We start from the raw sequence: 22,136 nt of genomic DNA on the forward strand, positions 1-22,136 counted from the left end.
ACTGTTGTGGCCTCTCCCGTTGCGGAGCATGGGCTCCGGACACGCAGTCTCAGCGGCCATGGCTCACCGGCCCAGCCACTCCACGGCATGTGGGATCTTCCCGGAACGGGGCACGAACCCGTGTCCCCTGCATCGGCAGGCGGACTCCCAACCACTGCGCCACCAGGGAAGCCCCTATTTTATAGTTTTAAATACAGCTGCATTATCAAAACAGTAACATGTTAATAAATGGAACACAAGGGCAAAGTTTGGTTCATATTAAGCTAATTTCCTATAAATAATGAATTTTGTAGAATTTAAGGGAAACTTGTTTTTTTGGCATTATGAGGTACTCTGTTTATGAGCATTAGGGCTTTGACATCACTGCAGATTTTTGCCTCATCTGTTCTTCCGTTGGGCCAGGAGTGAGGAGGAAGGGAAAGATGCTCAAACTGGGTCATCAGCTACCATGTGGTACAATTTTGTCCTCAGGGAGCACAGTATGTGGAGTGGAAGATTGAGGTCACAGGGTGCTTTTCCAGCTCTAGGCAGAGTGCAGTCTGTTTGCTTATTTGCTCTTAGGTTGAAATTTGAAGACATCTAAACCTATTTTAAGAATTCACATTCAACAGAAGCTGTGTTATTTAGACTTCTGTCCAGATTCCGCATGGAAGAAACATGGATTGATGTATGTTTGCTTGCTGGTTAAGTGTTAAAGATTGAAGCTCAGAATTCATTGTAACCATCTTTAAAAATGTTACGTTTTAATTTTGAACAAGTAATGTATTTACCCTGTGGTTAAAAAATATTTAAAAATGCATTAGAACACCTATATCTATCTGGTTCTTATTTCCTTCTCTGAAAAGGTAAACACTGTTAGTACTTTCATATGTATTATACAATAGTTTTGTTATGAATTTATAAGCAAAAAAGTGTGTTTATATTCCCATCATCTTGACACAGTGGGGCACATCATCTACATTGTTCTTCACTATGTTTTTTATTTACCACAGAGAGCTTCCTAGTTCTGTTACAGCTGTGACATTTCACTATATAAGTGTACCATACATTTATTTAACCAGACCTCTACTTATGGACATTTGGGTTGTTTTTTTAATCTTTTCTTTGCAAACAAGTTTGCAATGAAACCCCTTCTGTAGGTGTTATTTTACTCCTGTGTAGGATTCGTGATAGAATAAAGTCTTGCTTACCAGCTGTGAGTCCAACAGTTTGTGTGAGGGTGTGTTAGAGAAGGCTTATCACCAGATTTTATGTTCTTAAACATCAATTTGGGTATATGACACTATGCAGACAGACATCATCAGAATTGTTTTAAATGTTTGAATGAGATTCTCCGTGGGTAGCATTGAAAACTGCATCATGATGTACGTGATGATTTCTGCCGATTTCTATTACTTCCTGAGGCAGAGCGGTGTTTGAGTTCTAGGTGTGGTGTTTGGGGTTTCCATGGCTGGACACTTAGGAACTGATGCTGATGTGTGAGATTCCCCACTCTTGAAATTCCAGTTCTCCAGCTATTAAGAAAGCCTGAGAGACAAAGAAGGTGGTACCGTCTTGAGTCTTCTTGACACCTTGAGTTTTCCTGAAGCAATAGCTTTTTCTCCCCTACTTCTCTAGTTAGATGGAGTTCACACCCTAACACTTAACTGCAAATGATGGTGAAACAGTAACCAGTCAAAGCACAAATGAGAAAGCAGCTAAGAACCAGGAGACATGCATGATTGGAATGCAATCAGACTTGGACAGTTGATGTTTTCCAGGGTGTACCTTAACAAAAAACTGCTTAAGTTCATTCTCGCGTGATCTTAGCAGCGTTCGTAATATAGTATCAGGTCCTAGAGAATTTTCTAAACTTTCAAAAAATAGATATGCCTTGACGCAGTTAACAGTTACAAAATGTGGGGAATAGGACTTTTATAAGCACAAATGCCATTTTGTTACCAAAAGCTAAAGCAACCAAAATGTAATAAAGGAAATGTATAGATACTAACTCACTTGTGGATCTAAGCCATCTGAATTCTCAGCAGCAAACTGGGGAGTAGCTTACACTGTTGCACTGACAGATTTGAAAAAACAAAGTGTTGGTTGGGCCTGGGGGGGACAAGGCATGAAATGGGGGAAGGGGGTCAAAAGGTACAAACTTCTAGTTATAAAATAAATAAGTCATGGGGATGTAATGTATAGCATGGTGATTAAAGCTGATAATTCTGTATAGCATATTTCACAGTAGCTAAGAGAGTATATCTTGTTCGCATCACAAGAATAAAATTTTGTAACTGTTATGGTGACAGATGCTAACTAGACTTATTGTGCTTATTTCACAGTATATACAAATAGTGAATCATGTTGCACACCTGAAACTAATATAATGTTATATGTCAGTTATACTGCAATAAAAACATGTCAAATTACATTTCGGATGGTAAAAAAAAAAAAAGTTTGTCTTGGGAATTTGAAGCCACAATTGCATAAAAAGAGCCTTTAACTAAATTTATTGAAGTAAAATAAAAACCATCATAATGGTTTCAGAGGACTCATTCAACGCTTATTTTCTACAATTTTTTATACACTTTTTCAAAAAGTATTGACAGATTCTTAACATTTTGTAAATATATTATTTTAAAATCGACTTTATGTCCATGAAGAAACACTAGAGTTAATCTCTCTAAAACCAAGAAAAGAGACATCTTTAAAATAACGTTAGAGGTGGAATTAACCATTCAATAAGAAAAGCAGATAAAGGAAGGTATATTATATACATATAATCAAGGAGTTTAGCCAAACAATATTACTAAGCAAATAATTTCCATAGACTTGTAAATTCAAAAAGTCTTGATAATCCAGTGAAAAAATTTTAGTTTATAAAGGAACCAAACATAAATACTTAGCTGCTGCCCAACTTTGGCATAAGAGATAATTTGAAGGAAAAAAATTTTGGTGTTACAAAAAGCATACCTGTATTCTGAATGTGAGTGTAAAAAACAATGCTGAATGAGTTAATTTACATTTAATTTAATATATTTCCTTAGAAATAACTTATTAGAACCTGACTAGTTAATACTAAAATTCATCTGAGAGACTAAGTGGGCAAGAAACTTAAAGAATGTCTTCTCCAAAAATGTTAATATAAAAGATTCATTTCTCAGATTTTGTAAATAATTATAACCTGACAGTTTAAAAACTGATATTGTGGTAAATAAGAAAACTGATTAACATAGAAATTCTAGGAAGAGAATGGAAAGTTGTTAAGGATTCAAGAAGTGGTAACTTCAGAGCAATGAATAGTAAATGAACACATATGTCAATAAGTATTGGTAGGACATATAGCAGTGATATCGGTCAGGAAAGTGAACCTGTATCTACATATGTTGCAGGAAATTCTAGGTGGTCAAAGAGTTAAAAGATGTTTTTTGCTCTTCTGTTTGTATAAAATCATATAAAACACTATATAAAAGGTAGGTATTTATTCATAAATATCGGTAGGTATTTATCCGTAAAAATTTATCTGTAAATATCCAATAATATTCATTATTGAAATGAATAGTTAGCAGATAATGGGCTTGGATGAATTAAAGTAACATTTTGTTAAGATTATTGCATAAATGTTTATTTTTAATTATGTAATATATTACATCCCCACCCCATCTCCACTTTCCAGAATGGGTGGGAACAGAAGCCTAGGTTTTGACTTGGAGTCTGTCCTGTAGAAGCTGTCTATGCCCGGGCTAGGCCCTTTGCATCCTTGAACTTCACCTTCCTAATGGAGGGTTACTGGGAGGACCACAGAGAGGGAAAGTGAGAAAACACTATAAACAGTAAAGCAGTGTAGTTATTATATGTTATATGACAAATATAATCCCTGGGAACATTTTATTTGTTTATTTGTTATTGTTTGTTTATTTTATTTTTTGGCCGTGCTGTGCGGCATGTGGGATCTTAATTCCCTGATCAGAGATCGAACCCGTGCCCTCTGCAGGGGAAGCGCAGAGTCTTGACCACTGGACCACCAGGGAAGTCCTTGGGAACGTTTAAAATTTTAGAAAATGACATAGAGGAATACTGATCTCAGATATTTGGATGAATTGTAAACTATTTAGATTATTTTTCATCAGTATGTGACTCTATAAAGTTCTCCTTTCAGGACTTTAATGTTACGACTGAGAAGACTAATGCATACTTTCCCTTCTCTTTAAGTATTTTTAAAACACAATAAATATTTTAGTCATTTTAGAACTGAGAATTATCAAGTATTAATACAAATGTTGAGTTGCTTAACCATGGAACGCTACCATAGAAAATGAGAGCCCTTGTCCTGTTTTGTTTGTTTGTTTTTGTTTGTTTGTTTGTTTAACTTAAAGAAGATATTGAGTGTATTTTGCCATTGCTTCTTGGAACATGAATACTGAGGTTTCGTTTTCCTTCAAGAAATCGCTGTTTTCTTCCCTCTAAAAAATTAGAGAAAATTAATTACTGTTTATAAAATTGTCTTAGGTTTGTCACCATAGAATGTGGATGCCACAGGGAATGACTTTGAGAATAAGGAAACATTAATTTTTTTAGTTTCTTGTCTTTTTTCCCCTAGATTTAGATTTGTTTTGGTTATTCAGCCTACTTATTTTAAGAAGCTAAGCAGCTTGTTTCCTGTTTTTCCAATTCTGTTTGACGTTTAAAGTGACTGAGACATTTGGAATGGTTCCAAAATGGAACAGTTTTTTCGTGTAAAATAGAGTAGAGTAATTCCCAGGGTACCATGATAGAAAGTGAGAAAACACTTAGCATGGCGTCTTAAATGGATTTGGAGTACTAGCATGTGCTTTAAAATAAAATTTTTTAAGTCGTATTACTGCTTGAAGGGGGAAAAGAAACAACAAAGCTTGTATTTGATAGAAAACGGAAGAGTGTAGTCAAGAGTATAAATTTTTTTTTTTTTTTTGCGGTACGCGGGCCTCCCACTGCTGTGGCCTCTCCCGTTGCAGAGCACAGGCTCCGGACGCGCAGGCTCAGCGGCCATGGCTCACGGGCCCAGCCGCTCCGCGGCATGTGGGATCTTCCCGGAGTGGGGCACGAACCCGTGTCCCCTGCATCGGCAGGCGGACTCTCAACCACTGCGCCACCAGGGAAGCCCCCAGGAGTATAATACTCTTACTGAATCACTTTGCTGTACACCTGAAACTGACACAACATTGTAAATTAACTCTAGTCTAATATAAAATAAAAAAATTTTAAAAAGAATATAATACCCTTAGCAATGAATTTAAAGATCAGGGGTTAAATATGAGTAGATTTTCAGTGTATATGTGGTGATTAATCAGGAATTAGGAAGTGATTCATTTAGAGTATAAATCTTTGTAAGGACCAGGCCATCAGCAGGGAGAGGACGGGAAGTTGGTAAGAAACGTATAAGAAGAGGGAAAGGCACTTAAAGACCAGTCATTCGTGTGTTGTTTTTCAGCCTGTGTGATCAGAATGGTCAGGGTTCTCGTCACAGACAAATTTCTGTACCAATTTACCTGGAAAATTAGAAACTATGAAATCAATGTTATTTTGCACGCCATTTTCATGTCTCTGGATTGGTACATCTGTTTGTTTCATGCCCCTAATTCTCTGCCCCATATATGACTTATGTCAGAATTAAAGCCATCGTCTGTGTTTCTGAGTTCCAGAAATCCTGATATTTGATTAATCCCTGTTCTCATCCATATGCTTTCCTTATGTAAACATAACTTAAGTGCATTTCTGTGGCTTCTCTAGTTGTTTGTGAAGCCAGATGGTGGTGGTTATAAAAAATTAAAGTCACATATTTTCCTACCTATATTCATTCCTTTTGCAGTTGAAAAGGGCAGACAGAAGAGTCCCAGAAGTTTATGTATCCAGACCCAGACATCTCCAGATGTGCTCTCCTCAGAAAAAACACTTGAGTTGGCTCAGTATAAAACAAAATGTGAAAACCAAAGTGGATTTATCCTGCAGCTCAAGCAGCTTCTTTCCCGTGGTAATACCAAGTTTGAAGCATTAACAGTTGTGATTCAGCACCTCCTGTCTGAGGTAAGGATGTGATGTGTACCCTCTAAACAGCCTTCTCGCTAAGGCCGGGGCAGGCGGGGGGATGGGCAATGCTCATGCTCCTGTCTTGTGAATATCTTTAAGTTAATGATTGGTAAGATCACGTAGAATTCACCCAGTTATGCTTTTGTCAACTCATTTGATACCTGAGTCACTCTCTGGAAATCTGGGATTGAAACATTTCTTAGTACTTCTCTTTCTCCTCTGGGGTCTGTTAGACCAACAACAGTGAAAACGTAATTGCCTGTTAAACCTCTATATACCTCTAGACTATATTAGCATTGCCAATTAAAAAAAGTTAATCAGTCGATCTAAAAAAGAAATGCAAAATTTTATTTGAGCCTAATTGAGGATTTTAACCTGGGAACAGCATCTCAGAAAGCTCTGAGAATTGCTCCACCCCTTAGAAGTCAAGGCACAGTTATGTATAAGTTTTTTGAGACAGAGGGCGACACATTATTGACAGTTTACACAATCCAGATCTGCAAGTACAGAGTGGTTGGTCATGTGACCCCTTACAAGAGGGAGGGAATGTTATCTTTAAGGAGTTGCCTTGGTGCTGGGAGAGTGTTGCTCTTTATGGTTGAGTAGGTATTTCTCCTGATGGGGGAGGTCTGGTTGATGTATAATGCAGATACACAATGCACAATAGAAGGGAGAGAGGATGCCGAAGGGCAGAGAAAATTTTTTTATGTTTAAATTTTTCTTGCCATAAAATATGAATTTTATTTCACAGCATTAACTTTTTTTTCACTTAATTTTTTATCTAGCCATTTGTAGTTTTCCATATCACACTGAACTTAATCCTTTGAAAAATGAGGTTGATTATATTTATGGGTCAAAGAACACTTTTTTTTTTTTTTTTTTTTTTGTGGTCCGCGGGCCTCTCATTGTTGTGGCCCCTCCCGTCGCGGAGCGCAGGCTCAGCAGCCATGGCTCACGGGCCCAGCCGCTCAGCGGCATGTGGGATCCTCCCGGAACAGGGCACGAACCCGTGTCCCCTGCATCGGCAGGCGGACTCTCAACCACTGCACCACCAGGGAAGCCCTAAGAGCCCTTTTGAGGTAACTCCCAGTAGTGGTCTAGAGAGTCTTCAGAATTTCCATCCATTCCTAAAATAGTTTGTGGTACAACAAACATGAAACAGATTTTCTTTGCTTACTTACTCTTCCCTGATATTCTACAAGGATGTTAATTCAGGAATTAGTTAAAATTCATTGAGAAAACCAAGTTTCTATGAACGTATGCTACTGGCATAGCAACAAAAAGTATAATTATTTAAGGGGAAATACTGGGTTGAGAATGTAGCTTGAGCTCGCTAGATATTTTTAAATCACTGTTTTAAAGATGAGGATACCTGACATCTCAAGAAGAATACTGTTCAATCTGCTTGTTCTCTAGTTCAGTTCAAGCCAACAAACCTATACTCATTTCTTACAGAGGCTACTCTGATGTGGTTGCCGTCTGGGGCAAAGGGAGATGCAGGTGAATGAGACTTGGTCTATGCCTTTGACGAGCTGCTAAGGCTAGCAGACAGTTTAAATCAGTGTTTGGTGAACAATTTACAGCTTTGTTCAAATGAACTTTTTGGAGGGGGAGATGCAGACATTTACCTAGTTTTTAAATTACAGTAGCATACAGTATTTTTGTTTTTCTTTATTATATGAGAGGAATTTTGAGAGTTGGTTTATGTAACCAAGTAAGCTAAATTGGAAACTACATAACGTCAAATGTAGGGAACAATTAGTTTGTCTATTTAGTGATAAACCAATTATTTATTTTACTGTATCTAGCCTAACAACCCCATGGTCAATTCTTTTCTCTCCTTTATCTCCCACATGAAAGCAATCAAGTATGGTGAGTTCTCATCCCACACTGTTTCTCCCCTTCCTTCATCTCCTCTTTTCTATCTCTACCGACGCCAACCTTGTTCAAGCCCTGGATAACTGTCTCCTGGATTATTTTAATAACTTCTTAACCAGTCTTGAGGCTTGCACTCTCTCCTCTGTAATCCATCCCAATCACTGCATCCCAAAGCATTCCACTCTACTGATTACCTTCAGTGGTTCTCCATTCTCTACAGCCGATTTTCCCAGTATGGTAGCCACTAGCCTCATGAAGCTATTGAGCATTTGAAGTGTAGCTAGGCTGAACTGAGATGTGCGGTAAGTGTAGAATACACACAGATTTCAAAGACAATATGAAAAAAGGATGTGAAATATCTCATTAATAACGTTTCTGTTGACTGTATGTTGAAATGATAATTGGGACATACTGGGTTAAATAAAATATATTGTCAGATTAATTTAATCTTTAAAAAATGTGGCTACTTGGAAATTAAAATTACATACAGGGCTCACATTATATTTCTCTTGGATGACTCTGGTGTGTAACTTGGAATATAAGACTCTCTGTAACCTGGCACCAACTGCCCCTTTTCACCTTCCGCTCACTGCCGGTGTGCTCCAGCTGTGTAATCAGGAAGGTAAAGGAGAAGCAAGAGGGGTTTAACATCTGTTGAATATTTACTAAGTACCAGACGTTCTTACTTAATAAAATCCTCTCCAAAATGCAAGTTGGAGTTCACAAATAAGAAAATTGAAGGCTTCCCTGGTGGCGCAGTGGTTGAGAGTCCGCCTGCCGATGCAGGGGACACGGGTTTGTGCCCCGGTGCGGGAAGATCCTACATGCCGCGGAGCGGCTGGGCCCGTGAGCCATGGCCGCTGAGCCTGCGCGTCCGGAGCTCCGCAACGGGAGTGGCCACAACAGTGAGAGGCCCGCGTACCGCAAAAAAAAAAAAAAAAAAAGTTACTTTCCTTCCATATGACTTGGCCCCTAAACACAAACCAAGCATTTTATCAGGTGATCAACTGGAGAAAGATTAGGTCCAACACTAGAGAAAATATTTCACTGGGTCGGGCACACTGAGAGATGCTTCAGTCCACTGCAGGGCAGACTCTTACTGAGTTTCATGGATTCTTGTATCGCATGTGAATTTCATCTTACACCCAATTTAGATCCTAATGCCCATGTAACTGTGACTCCGTTGAATTTCTTAAAATTCAGCTCAAAAACACCCTCTTTTATGAAGACTCTCCTGGTCCTTCGAGCTCTATGTTTTATCTACTCTCTGTATTCTAGGAGCACTTATATTTCTCTGTCACTCTCTACCTAGTAGGTAACCATTTCCAAGTTGGTTTTACTTTTTAAGACAGTCAGCTCACTGAGAGCTGGACCTGTTTCTGGTGCTTTCTTAGGAAACCACCCCAGGTGCTATGGCAGTGCCTTTACGTAATAGATATGCAGGGCGTATCTCAATGAACAAATGGATCAATAAAGAGGATGGGGCTTCCCTGGTGGCGCAGTGGTTGAGAGTCTGCCTGCCAATGCAGGGGACACGGGTTCATGTCCCGGTCCGGAAAGATCCCACATGCCGCGGAGCGGCTGGGCCTGTGAGCCATGACCACTGAGCCTGCGCGTCCGGAGCCTGTGCTCCGCGGCAGGAGAGGCCACAGTAGTGAGAGGCCCACATACTGCAAAAAAAAAAAAAACAATAAAAAGGACGGAATCCCAGATATAAGATGAACATATAAAGTCTTTATGTAAATGTTCTTTGCTCTTTTCTAGTTCTTTATAATCAATCAGCAAATATTTACTGATTGCCTAATGTGTACAGGGCACTGTTAAAAAACAGTTGGAAAGGAAAGATATAACCAAGGGAAAAGTTAAGCAATTTTTTCAAAATTTTTACTTAACCCTTTGGTTCTCTCATACCCATTATAGAAGTGATTGATATATAGATATGTAGATAGGTAGATATAGATTGTAGATCTATACTGATCTATATATACATATATATCTCGTTATTGCTAATTTTTCCTAAACCATTTCAGAGCATTAAAATATAGGTAAAAATCGTTGATTATAGGGAATCCTGGAACTGTCACTTATCCTTTTGTTGCAAGTCTATTTAATAACTACAACCTGGGCTTCCCTGGTGGCGCAGTGGTTGAGAGTCCGCCTGCCGATGCAGGGCACACGGGTTCGTGCCCCGGTCCGGGAAGTTCCCACATGCCACGGAGCAGCTGGGCCCAGGAGCCATGGCCGCTGAGCCTGTGTGTCCGGAGCCTGTGCTCCGCAACGGGAGAGGCCACAACAGTGAGAGACCCGCGTACCACAAAAAAATAAACAAAAACAAACAAACAAAAACTACAACTTTACCACTTTAGTGGTAGACATCGTTCATTACAGAGCAGAAGTTCTAATGCATGTCTCATGAATCTGGAAACCAATACCACACTTTCTATTTCTCAGAGGACACAATGTTGTTAGTTTTAGTTCTGATTCTTGGTTTATCCTTGAATAGTTGTACAGTGTTCTGTGCAGGCAGACCGAGTGCCAGACAGTGTTGATGTTAGTGATCCCCATTTCTTCATGAAAGTTTCTGAGTACCTCAACCCAACCTCTGACCAGTTATTCAGTGTGCCTCCAATTCTGTTTTTGCTAGTGGAATCTAACCTAAAGTAGCACCTGAACAAAGATGAATTTTGAACGACACTAGCAGTCTATAAATAAAAATGTCTCAGACCAAAAATTTGGACACGATTCATCGTGTGGTAGTGGGGATGGAGGAGGTCAGAGAGAGCATGCATCTGAGCCATCCGACGTGGCTCTTTCCTGCAAAATCCCCTGTGCTTTTGACACTCTCCCAAGCCAGCAAATTGAGGCTCAGTGATGGGATGACAGCCGGAGACTAAGTGCCTGTGTCCCAGGGACTCCTAATCTAATTCTGGTGAGTCCATTTTTTTCTTGGAGCACTTCATATATTTAATGTATGAGTATAAAAGCATTTTTGCCAACCAGATTCCCACCTCCCTCTTTTTTTTTTTTCCTTCGCATTGTGTGGAACTCTGCATGTTACAATACAAAGAAAATTAAATAAACTTGTTATCTGGACCATAAAGAGTTTATCATCTAAGACAGAAACACTGATATAGGAGCAGCTAAACAAAAAGAAACAGGCAGTCAGTATCTAAGTGACAAATGCATTTTGTCATCTACAAAGAAAGGGTAAAGGTCTTAAAGGGCAAGCTACCAGGAGAGTCAGGTAGAAAGTAACACTGAGTATGTGCCTATTATGATATGGGCCCTGTGGTCGGCATTTCACATAGGATCGTATTTAAAGCCCTTGGTTTTTCCATTGTCCTGTACTGCTTCTGCTCAGATGAGGTCATCTGCCTTGAGTTATTGGGCCTGGATGTCTTAGTTCTACCTACGTCTCAAGCTTCTTGAAGCAGGAGCCATGTCTTAATTTTTTTCCATATTTTCCCCAGCATCTGGAATGGTACTTGGTAAGTTGGTACTGAGTACTAAATTGCCAACCAATTCAGAAGGATAAATGTCCTGTCTAGGTGTGTGGGGGAAGGGAGTAGTATCTATGATTGACAGTATTCCCTGAAGGCTTATAGAATGGGTCAGGTACAGAACACCAAGCCTTCCAGCTTGTGGAGGTGGGACATGCATGGCAAGCATGACTTGGACAGAAGAGGAGTAGGGTGTCTAAACAGGAGCTGGGTGATTGAGGTTCATGGAAGTTTATTTTTTATGCACTCAATGGAAGACTCTTGTCGAGCAAGGGCATTTATTTGTACCCAGAATATGGGATAAAAATCTACCAATCCTCTGTAAACTAGTGTGGAGGGAGGCTTTCCATAGTTCAGGAGTGGGGTTGGTGAGGATGAGGGCTAGGGTGGAGGCATCACTAATAGAAAAAGTGCAGTGGATTCAAGACACATTAGGAGGGAAGAACTGACTGACTGTGGCACAACCCATTAGACAAGGAAGAGTCCAAAACGATCCCATGTTTTCCTGTTGCTGCCACTGGGATTGACAGAGGTTGGAAGACATCGATGGCTTCTGGGCACTGAGGAAGGCTGAGTGCAGTGCAGCTGGGGGCAGTGTCCCCATGCGTGCAGTCGGCCCTTGGTACCTGTGGGGACTGATTCCAGGACGCCCCCGCCCCAACAGCAGGAACCAGAATCCGTGGATGCTCAAGGCCCTCATATAAAGTGATGGAGTACAGTTGGTCCTCCACGCCTACATCCCAGGTTCCACATCAGGGATTCACCCAACCTTGGATTTCAACTGTACTGAAATTGCTTGTCCACAAAGTCCCTTTAATAAGCAAAAAGACTGCCTTGTAGATACTTGTGATAGGATGTAAAAGTTCACAGAATCACTCCTGGAAACTTTACACCAACTTAAGTTTTCAATTTTCCATATTTAAGGATTTCTGTAAATTTGAAAAGTGATTTAACTTCTTGCCAGCTTTTCCTTCTATTAAGGATTTAGCTCTTAGAAAAGAGTGAATTTTAAGCAAGGTCACCGAATGTGTAACAGGACCGCTTGCGTGTATCTAGCAAAACAGTCTTCTGGGTCTCTTGTCACTCGAGTGATAAAACTTGCTGATACTTAACTTGAACTAGATCACAAAGGCTTAAATTTGAGATTAAGAGAAGTATATAGTATATATATTTTTATTCGCTTTTTTCGCCAATTTTATCTGGGCTGGTTTTCCTCAAACTTTGATTTTTACATTAGAAAACTCATTGCTTGTTCACTTAAAAAAAAATGGACTTACTGATTTGTGATTTCAGAACAACCTAATACTACGTTTTAAAAATCAAGCATTTAGAGTATCATTAGGGCCAAAATGTACTCATTGAGAAAGTGTTCCTTAAATTCCAGTCACTGTTAAATGTCCAGGACAGTGCTAGTGTATCCTTAACTTCCCTAGCTCTTTCGTGAGAGACTTACAAAGTAAAAGGGAAAAACCATAACGTATATCCGATCTCCAACTCTCAGTTCAGCAGGTCACACTTCTTAAAATGCCAGGGAACCACGCTGTAAGCATTTAAATGCATTTTTCCGGAAAACATCATTCATTTTATAATGTCATGTTAAATTCTCCGTCACAACACACACTTTCACCGTTCCTCACCTCGTCCATAACTCACTTAGCACACAGGTTTTGGAGAATAAATTTCCTTTTTCTATTAGCAAGTATGCTCATCTAATGACCCCTAATTAGAGAGGGGAATAAAAAGGTTCCCAAGTCTAAAAATAACTCCATTATCCACGCGGAGGCGGCCGGTTTTTCTTTCCCCTGTACCAGCTGATATTTGAAAGTAAGTGGCAATCGATCAGTCTAAGCGCTGGCTCTCGTTTTTCATAAATGAAGGGCTGTGGCTTTAAGCAGTCGCAGGCAGCCTGTGCCAAAGGCAGAAGCTGCAGCCTCAGCTCCTGTGAGGAGAGAGGCGTCCCAGGCACACGCTAACCTGCAGGATGCGAAGTAAGGCCAACCGAAGACCAATGGCGCTCCTCCTGGTGGAGCTTTGAGTGTAGACCGGCCGGACTGGTGGGTGGCTTGGCCACCTGCGCGGGGCCGGGAGGGGGGACTTGGAGAGACAGAAGCTGGAAAATGGGCTGCTCCGGCAGCAAAGTGTGCCTCTATTCTCCATGTGCAGCAACGAGGGTAATTAGTATTTGTTTATAGTGCTTTTCTGGAAGAATGCCAGGGGCGAAGGCCGAGGTGGTCTGGCGTGAGGGGGAAACGCTTTGAGTGACAAGCAACTCTCGCCTGCAAAGGCCGGTCTCATGATCTCCGTCCGCAATGCTGCGACCCAGCTGCGGTGGGAGCTCTGTCTGGGGCGATCCCGGGGAGGGCATTTCCAGAGAGCTTTGAATTCTGCCTTTTCCTTCCTTACACGCTGGTGGGAGGGAATCTGCCTCGTAAGAAACTGTATTTAATTGCTGTGTTTGTACAAGCATGTGTGTCTGTGCGCTTGCGGATGAGTTGCTGGTAACTTAGAAATGGTTCTCCTTGGCAAGATTGATAATTGCTTTTTTGATTCTGAAACAGCTGCCTGGTTTTCTTTGATTCATTTCTCTAACATCTCTTCAGAATGATCGCTGATCCAACATATTATCATCTTTAGAAAATAACGCGTAGCTGAGTAAAATTAATTTCATTTTGTTTTTAAAGGATTATTTTTTTCGCCGTGGCTTTGTAAGAGAAAGTAAAAAATCCTTTTTAGAAGTAAACGATTGGCCTCCTAAGGAAACTTTTCTATTTGCAAATATAGGATAAAGTTCATATAAGTGCCTGTGTTTAGAACATTAAACGTTTATCTTAGACTGATTAGGCCTTTTATTGCCCTTGGAGGAGGAGAATGCATTATGTCTTAAGTATGCCTTAGCTGAAAGGTTCTGGGATCAGCAGTGAAGCATGGCTCAAAGCAAATATTTTTAAACGGGCCATTCAGTGCCTCAAATGAATGTTTCACGAGGACCTGAGAAAATACAGATTTTTGAAATGTGAATTTCCTTAACAACTAAGGGACATCTGTGTTTTTTAACAACACAAACTGTTAGCCTAAATGATTCATATCTTGGCTTCTCAGTTCTGAGTCTCATTTTCCTGGTGATAACAAATGTGTGCTTTACTGAAAGGGACCCTCTTGAAAACATGAGTAACTTGATGTGTGTTTTCCACAGCGGGAGGAAGCATTGAAACAACACAAAACCCTATCTCAAGAACTTGTTAACCTCCGGGGAGAGCTAGGTAAGAGCTTTTTTTTTTTTTTTTTCCTTCTTCCAAGTTTTTCGGGGGGAGGGGAAAATTATCCCAGTTGGTTTTCCTGTCTGCATGGTGTCTCCTGGAGCTGCCTGCTGGCAGTGTCAGCCACTCACTCCAGTATCTGTGCAAACACTGACCATCGACGTTTCTGTTGAATCTTGGCAGTTTGACCTCAAGTTCATGGAATTCTGGGCACTGATCTGACTAAGCCTAGCAGAGTTTCTGATGACCAAAACATTTCTTTTCCTGGAGAGAGGGACGGAATGCTTTTTGTAAGTGTGTGGATTACAGTTAGATAATTCCGTCAGGTTTTTTTCTTTCTGGAACCATCTTTCACATGAAAGAGTGGTGAGGAAATTCCCTCTCCAGTAGCAGTAATGATATTGCACTTCCTTGGGTGCCCTGTGAGTAGTGGGTATAGCATTAGAAGGCGCACTCTGTGCTATTCTTCCAGCTGGACTGGCAGTGAGAAGGACCCAGCTCCACAGGAAGCCAGGTGTCTCTCCTGCCTGTGGCACTCACCCCCCAGGGCTGCTCTTTCCAGGCCGAACTCTCTTCTAGTTCTTGTCTTTCCTGGAAGAGCCCTGGGTTCGTGCAGCAGAGACAGTGCTGCCTTTCCTGCCTCAGCCTGCGTGTTAGAGCGAGCTGACTGCCTCGGGAGCCCCATGCACTGTAGGCACCACGGCCCTAGACAGTCAGCTTCCTGCTGTAGCTTCAGCCAGGTCTGGAGCAGTTCATTGAAAGGCTGCCTTCCTTGCCCTTTGCGGTTTTCTGTGTGTGCTGAAAGCGTGTGTAGGTACGTGTATAAATAATGCAAAGGCCACAGCCAGAGTTGAAAATTATGTTCGTCTAGTTCCAGGAGAAACTGCTCGTTTTTCTTTGGACAACACCAGAGTTGAAATACTGTCAATATAATTTGCTGGACTTGAACCCTCTTAAGTCCCCCTCCCCTACCATGCCCGGGCAAAGATCAAGTAGCCATGAACGTGGGGTGAAGACTTCCGTCTATATTCCTCTTCTCTCTTCACCCCCCGAGGCAGGGCAATGCCAGACTCCTGACTCGCCCGAATACCTCGTCCTGGGCATCATTTTCTCCTGATCTTAGGAAGGACTCTTTTGGGAAGAGTAATTGTGAGACAGATGGAACTTCAGGACCCCAAAGACTTGAGAGTTCTAGGAAAACAGTTCAAGGAAACCACAGATAAGAAACAGCCTGGCTCCCAGGGACGTTTAAGGCTCTCTGCCAGGTTACTGAACGTGACTGGTGTCCTTTTGATTACCCGGATGACCAGCTTAACTTGCTTTTGTCTGCACCTTAAGTAATGTAACGGATATAGGGTTAGCAGATCAGAAGAGAGGTCTTTTTGTGTGTGTTTCAGGGTTCGCTCTAACCCGGTAGAGGTGGAGAGGAGCCTCGCTGGGGCTTCACGTTTCAGCCTCCCCCCAAGACGAGGCAGATGCGCCAAGGGAACACTGTTCTCATTCAGGCAGTTTGAATGGGGGAATCCTCTTTCCACCTTTCAGTGGATAGCGCGATTCAGTGACCTCAATGGGACCCAGGGACTCATTACCTCCCGTTAGTTACTTAGCCCGACAGGAAATAGCTGTAGCCATTTGCACCCACTCTCACCTTCCCTGTGATAAGGAGCCGGTGCCCCGGTGTGGCTTTACTGCTGCTCTTGGAGTGTCAGGATGCAGTGTTTGGCCCGTCCACATCATCCGGCCACCCAAGGCTACGCTCTCAGGAAGTGTGGCGTTACTGCCGGTGAATCAGATTGAATTGTTCACATAACAGCGTGGAGCATTTGGGGGAAGATTTTTGGTTCCATGAGGGGAAGGGAGAGAAGCCTTCTTCTGATGGAACAGTCCAGGAAGAATGTTCTCAAAGCTGCCGGTTTGATTGATTGAGCTGCAATAGGAATAAGTTCACACCACAAAGTTTACAGCTCAGTTTTCAAATGTGAGGCAGTGGTACAAAGCTGTTAGACTGTGTGGTCATACTGTCCAGGTTCAGATCTTTGGTAGCTGGGTGACCTCGGGCAGGGGAGACGGAGCACACGCCTTCTGTCCCAACTTCATTCTTTGTAAAATGGCGGTAGTGTCTGCCTCAAGGGTGGCCACGAGAATTACATGAGGTAACTTGTTGCAAAGCGTCTACCACCAAGTATTAACTGCTATCAAATAGTAGTTGTTAAGATGCATGCGGTTGACAGATGTGTAGTAACGGCATTTGCTATTTTGCGAGGGCAGAGGCTCTGCTGCAGAAAGGAATAGTAATTCGACTAAATATTATTAGAAATGCCTCAGGACAGGTTATTTTTGCTCTTCACGTACAAATGGAAAGGTGAGATGTGATGGCTCCCTTCCTGATATGTTAGAGGCGCTTGGGGTGTGGAGTCCACCGTCTGGTTTTTGTGCTTCTAACCGTCCACTCCTGGTTAGAAGTTACCTGGCTTTTTTGAGCACAGTTTCCTCACTGGTGATAGGAAGTTAACATGCATTTTGCTGGATTTTTTTGGAGTTTGAGTAAGGTGGTAGTACATGTGAAGTGACTGGCATAGCGACTGGTCCATCACAGGCAACTCAAGAAAAGAGAGCCACCACCATCAATGCCATCAAAGTACCCACCTTTCCCCTCTGACATAATGGGGCATCGTTGGTGTCGCTTTCCCACTGAGTAGTTTTTCTTTACCTCCTCTATGAAAATTGAGGCAAGGTTCCCAAACTGCTAAGAGCTGCAAAGAATAAAGGACAACTCGTAAGTGCAGGGGCCCTGAAACCCAAGTAAAGTCTGCACTTTCGATCTTCAGACCTCACCGCCTCCGATGATCTCCTCCCCTGACTGACTTGCCCACTGTGGTCTCACTTGTGCTCCCAGGTTAACCCAGCTTATTACCTCCAGCACAGCCTGTGTGTATCTGCATCTGAGCCTGCTTTGTGGAACAACATAACATTCGCTTCTGCAAAAAAACTCTTTGAAAACCCCCGCACAGTCTCCTCAGAACCAAAGCGTGCGGCTCCCTTTGCTCCAGAGAGCCCTTGATATTTTGCATTTGTGTATATACTATATCTTGTGTTTTCCTATTGTCTTTAGACAGTAAACTCTTTTTATTGGGGGGGGGCGGTCTTTGTTGCTGCGCACGGGCCTTCGCTAATTGCGACGAGCGGGGGCTACTCTTCGTTGCGGTGCGCGGGCTTCTCACTGCGGTGGCTTCTCTGGTTGCGGAACACAGGCTCTAGGCACACAGGCTTCAGTAGCTGTGGCACGTGGGCTCAGTAGTTGTGGCTCACAGGCTCTAGAGTGCAGGCTCAGTAGTTGTGGCTCACGGGCTTAGTTGCTCCACGGCATGTGGGATCTCCCGGACCAGGGCTCGAAACCGTGTCCCCTGCATTGGCAGGCGGATTCTTAACCACTGCAACACCAGAGAAGTCCCCAGACAGTAAACTCTTTAATTGCAGAGATCCATTCCTGCTTCCTATGAAGATATATATATATGCTTTCCGTTTTCATGGGTAATTAATAAACATTTATGGGCGTTTTAGGTTTTAAAGTTTCTTTTCTCTCTTTTTTTGGCTGCACCACGTGGCTTGTGGGATCTTAGTTCCCCCACCAGGAATCGAACCTGGGGCCCTGGCAGTGAAAGCATAGGGTCCTAACCACTGGGCCGCCAAGGAATTCCCTAAAGTTTCTTTTTATTTAGGAACAATGTGTGAAAATTGACGAAAATTGTGGAGTGAGGGGTAAATAGCCCATAGCTCCATATTTTGGCATATTCCTTTGTTTATATGAATATATACCACTTTGCACTCTTTTATTATTATTATTATTAAGGTATAATTTACATGCAGCAGGATGCTTATTGTTGCATCAGTTTGACAAACACACACACTCATGTAACCTACACCTTTAGATTACGTTTCCAGTAGACCCTCTTCCCCTAGAAGCAAACACTGACCTTATTTTTATCACTCGAGGTTAGTTTTGTCCATTCTGCAATAGAGTTTCATGTAAATGGAAACACACAATAAATTCTCTTTGTGTCTGGCTTCTTCCACGCCTCATGTTTTTGAGATCCTTCCATGTTATCGTAGATACTCTGATGTTTAAACTTATGTCGAGCACTTTCCCATTTTGCCTCTTGGTCTTCATACGCTCGTGGTTAATGATCACGGTAATGCCTTTTGAGTGGATGTAGCATAATTTCACTTACCCCTTCAATAATGTCATCATAAGGCTTTCATTGTCGGCTGTTTTTCTTACCCATTCCCATGGTTTCAACTACAACCTATAGGGTGATGACTCACAGATTTATCTTTCTAGTCCCCTCCTTCCCCAAGCTGTAAATACTTTTTTCCCAGTGAAGAGCTGCCTCTAGATGAGCCAGTCCAGTGTAATCAGACCTTCCTGACTCCCCAGCCCCTTGCTTCTGGAATACTCTGCTGTGTCTCCTCATTCAGACCTATGCCTCAAAGTCTGTTCATCACCTTCTGCACTGGATTATTATTCACTTACCACCCAGGCTGCCAGCTAAGGTCATAACCCTCTTCCTCCATCCTCCGCATGATACCAGGCTGTGCTCTAAATGTCGCCCAGATCCATCTCTCTTCAGCATTCTGGCTGCTTCTGTCCTAATTTAAGTCCTGTAATTTCTCACCTGCAGTATATCCCAGTGGTCACCTTGCCCCCAGGCCTGCTTCTCTCTTCTCCAAGTGCTACCAGGACTATACTTGTAATAAATCTCATGTGTGTCCTCTACGGGACATCTTTAACAAACATAATTGACTCCATTTTGGCTTTGGGAAGAAGTCCAAGCATACTGAAGTCACCGTGTGTGATGTGTCTGTAACCTTCCGGTGTAGCTTCATGGTGTCTGACCCTCGTTCTCCTCTCTGCACGCCTCCTTTTCCCTCCCAAGTTCCCAGGCAGAGGCTCATTCGTGCCTCGTTTGTGCCTCCTCTCTGTTTGAAAGGCTCTCTCCTCTTCCCACTATCTTTCTATTTTTGCCTCTCAAACTCCTTCTTCTTCTCATTACTTATTTTTAAAGTCTTAACTAAAATACCTTGTCTTCAATTCAGTTTCATTCAAATCCTTCAGACAAGTGAACTGCACCTTCTACTATTACCCTTCAAGTACCTTGCTCTTATAGGTATTTGTTTATAGACCTCTTTTCACAGCGCAGAGCTGTGAGCACTTCAAGGGCAAGGCCAGTACGTCCTTCATCTTTGTAGCTCTACCAGCTAGTACCTTGGGCCTGGCAGTTAGCACTTCTGATGCTTAGTACTTCAGAGAATGAATGAATGATTTTACTGCTGAGGATGGTAGCTAGGGAAAGTTGGTTTTATCCTTATAATATGCTTATACTTGATGGTTTCTGTACACAGATATTTTCCTATAAACTGTTAAAACTAAGTAATAAAGTAAGATGAGCTATAGTTCTCTTGAAGACATTTTACATGATGCCTGACAATCCCAGTTAATCAGGTCATTTTGAAAATGTCAGCCCTCAAAATAAATTACAGTTCAATTTAATGTTCTACATAATCCACAGCAAACATTTTACCTCTGAGATATGGAATAAATGTGTCATTCTGATTCTTATGGTCATGTTGGTGTAATGGAGCGCCATAATTATGATCTTTTAGGATTTTTGTATTGATCTTAATCATTGGAATCACATTTTTTCATCTAAATTAATGAAGAAAAAGGTAGTTTGTATTTCACAATTATTTTCTAGCCATCAGAATTAATAGCTAACTCACATCTTTCTATACATTTGTCCTGATTGTTCCTATGTCATGATACAAATGAGATTTTAACCCTTTATTCACTAAAAATTCCTGGAATTCCCATAATAATGGTTCCGAAGACTAGTCGATTTTGCCCTCTGTATGTAAAGATGATGGGTACGGCAGCAACATTTATTGAGTGCCTACTCTTTCCTAACATCAGTGTTCATCTCTAAGTCTACTGGTTTGCATTGTATAGGAAGGGAGGGAGGGACGGAGGGAAGAATTGAGGCTTAAACGTTAATGTAACTTTCTTAAGGTCAATAGGCCAGAAAAGCAAAGCACCTGGATAAAAACCTAGGATGGCTAGACCACCAAACTCCCGTTAATTACAAAGAAAGAAACCATGGTGAAACTGTTGGAAAGATGGGGAAATCATTTGATATAAACACTGGTTTGCATTGATAACTACTTTTGGGATCTTTTTATTCAAGTCAAGAGTTCAAGAAGTATTAGATTAAAATATCTTGTTATTATGTATTAGGAAAAAGTGACTTGGCTCTGCCTAAAGCAGTGTACACACTGTCGAATCAACACTTGACTGTGTCTGTGAACTAACCTCCCTTCACACCTTTATGGAATGTGTTAATTCTTTCACTAGTTTTGTGTACAGTTATGGTTTAACAAGGTTGTATATTTAGAGTAATTTTAAAACTCTTTACAGTTAAGCCACTTTTGAGTTGCAGAATTCCAGAAGTGATTTTTGAAGTGGGCTTTAATGAAAAATCTATTAATATGTAATGAAAACCAACCGTATGCCAAAACAATTCTTTATCTCAGTGAGTTGATTGAAGAGGGAGTTGATTCTGTCTTAAACTTGGCTCGTTCTTTTTCTATCCTTGTCTGTCTCTTCTAAATTTAGACTTTGGCTGGCTGTCTCTATAAGTGAAAGGTTAGGTTCTTTCACCTGTACAGATGCACAATATTACCAAGCGTGTCTGTTCTTTTTGCTCCGGACGCACAGGCTCAGCGGCCATGGCTCATGGGCGCAGCCGGTCTGCAGCATGTGGGATCTTCCCTGACCGGGGCACGAACCTGGGTCCCCTGCATCGGCAAGTGGACTCTCAACCACTGCGCCACCAGGGAAGCCCAGGCGTGTCTATTCCGAAAGCCTATTGAGTCTTCTTCCTTGTCCTGGTCTTTTCCCTCACTTGTCCTTGTCCAGTTTTGATATGTTCAGTTTTTCCTGATTTAACATAATTTGTCGGTGGTTTTCAAACTTCACTGTGTAATAAAATAGGCCAGATTAAAACTGCAGATTCCCGGTTATGACTCGGGTGGCTTGGGATGGAGGAGTCCACTTGTAATGATCATCCAGGTGACTCTGATGCAGGTGCTCCCTGGGCACACTAGCTGTCCAGAATGTTGTTCACTTAATGTAAAAAATATATGTATGTAAGACTTCAGTGAGCAGAGTAAGAGAATAATACCAAATAGCTCTAACTGAACTGAATCCATTCTTGTACATAGGCTTCCAAATCATATGCATACCAGTAACTTCAGGGTCTTTTTGTTGTTTGTTTTGTTCTGTTTTAATTCTAGGTGGCTTTTAATTAATTTGGTTGCATCAGGTCTTAGTTGTGGCTCTAGGGCTCCTTAGTTGTGGCTCACCGGCTCCTTAGTTGCAGCTCGCCGGCTCCTTAGTTGT

The 22,136-nt window shown here is 41.7% G+C and overlaps 1 protein-coding gene across 7 annotated transcripts in view; it reads left to right on the forward strand.

Annotated features, from left to right (window-relative positions):
- The window catches only part of MTUS1 (microtubule associated scaffold protein 1), a 158,770-nt gene that overhangs the window by 116,101 nt on the left and 20,533 nt on the right, over positions 1-22,136 (forward strand). For 6 of the 7 annotated variants that reach the window (XM_027122686.1, XM_027122685.1, XM_027122688.1 and 3 more), the window contains 2 exons: positions 5,831-6,045; positions 14,620-14,686. In XM_027122686.1, coding sequence (XP_026978487.1) covers positions 5,831-6,045; positions 14,620-14,686 — 282 coding nt within the window. Of the gene's footprint in view, positions 1-5,830; positions 6,046-13,487; positions 13,598-14,619; positions 14,687-22,136 lie in introns of those variants that run through there. The other variant, XM_027122691.1, reaches the window with a different exon arrangement.

The sequence above is a fragment of the Aethalodelphis obliquidens genome, unplaced genomic scaffold (genome assembly GCF_003676395.1).
Source record: "Aethalodelphis obliquidens isolate GAN/ISIS:26980383/991018 unplaced genomic scaffold, ASM367639v1 scaffold25, whole genome shotgun sequence".
In the NCBI taxonomy this organism is placed as follows: Eukaryota; Metazoa; Chordata; class Mammalia; order Artiodactyla; family Delphinidae; genus Aethalodelphis; species Aethalodelphis obliquidens.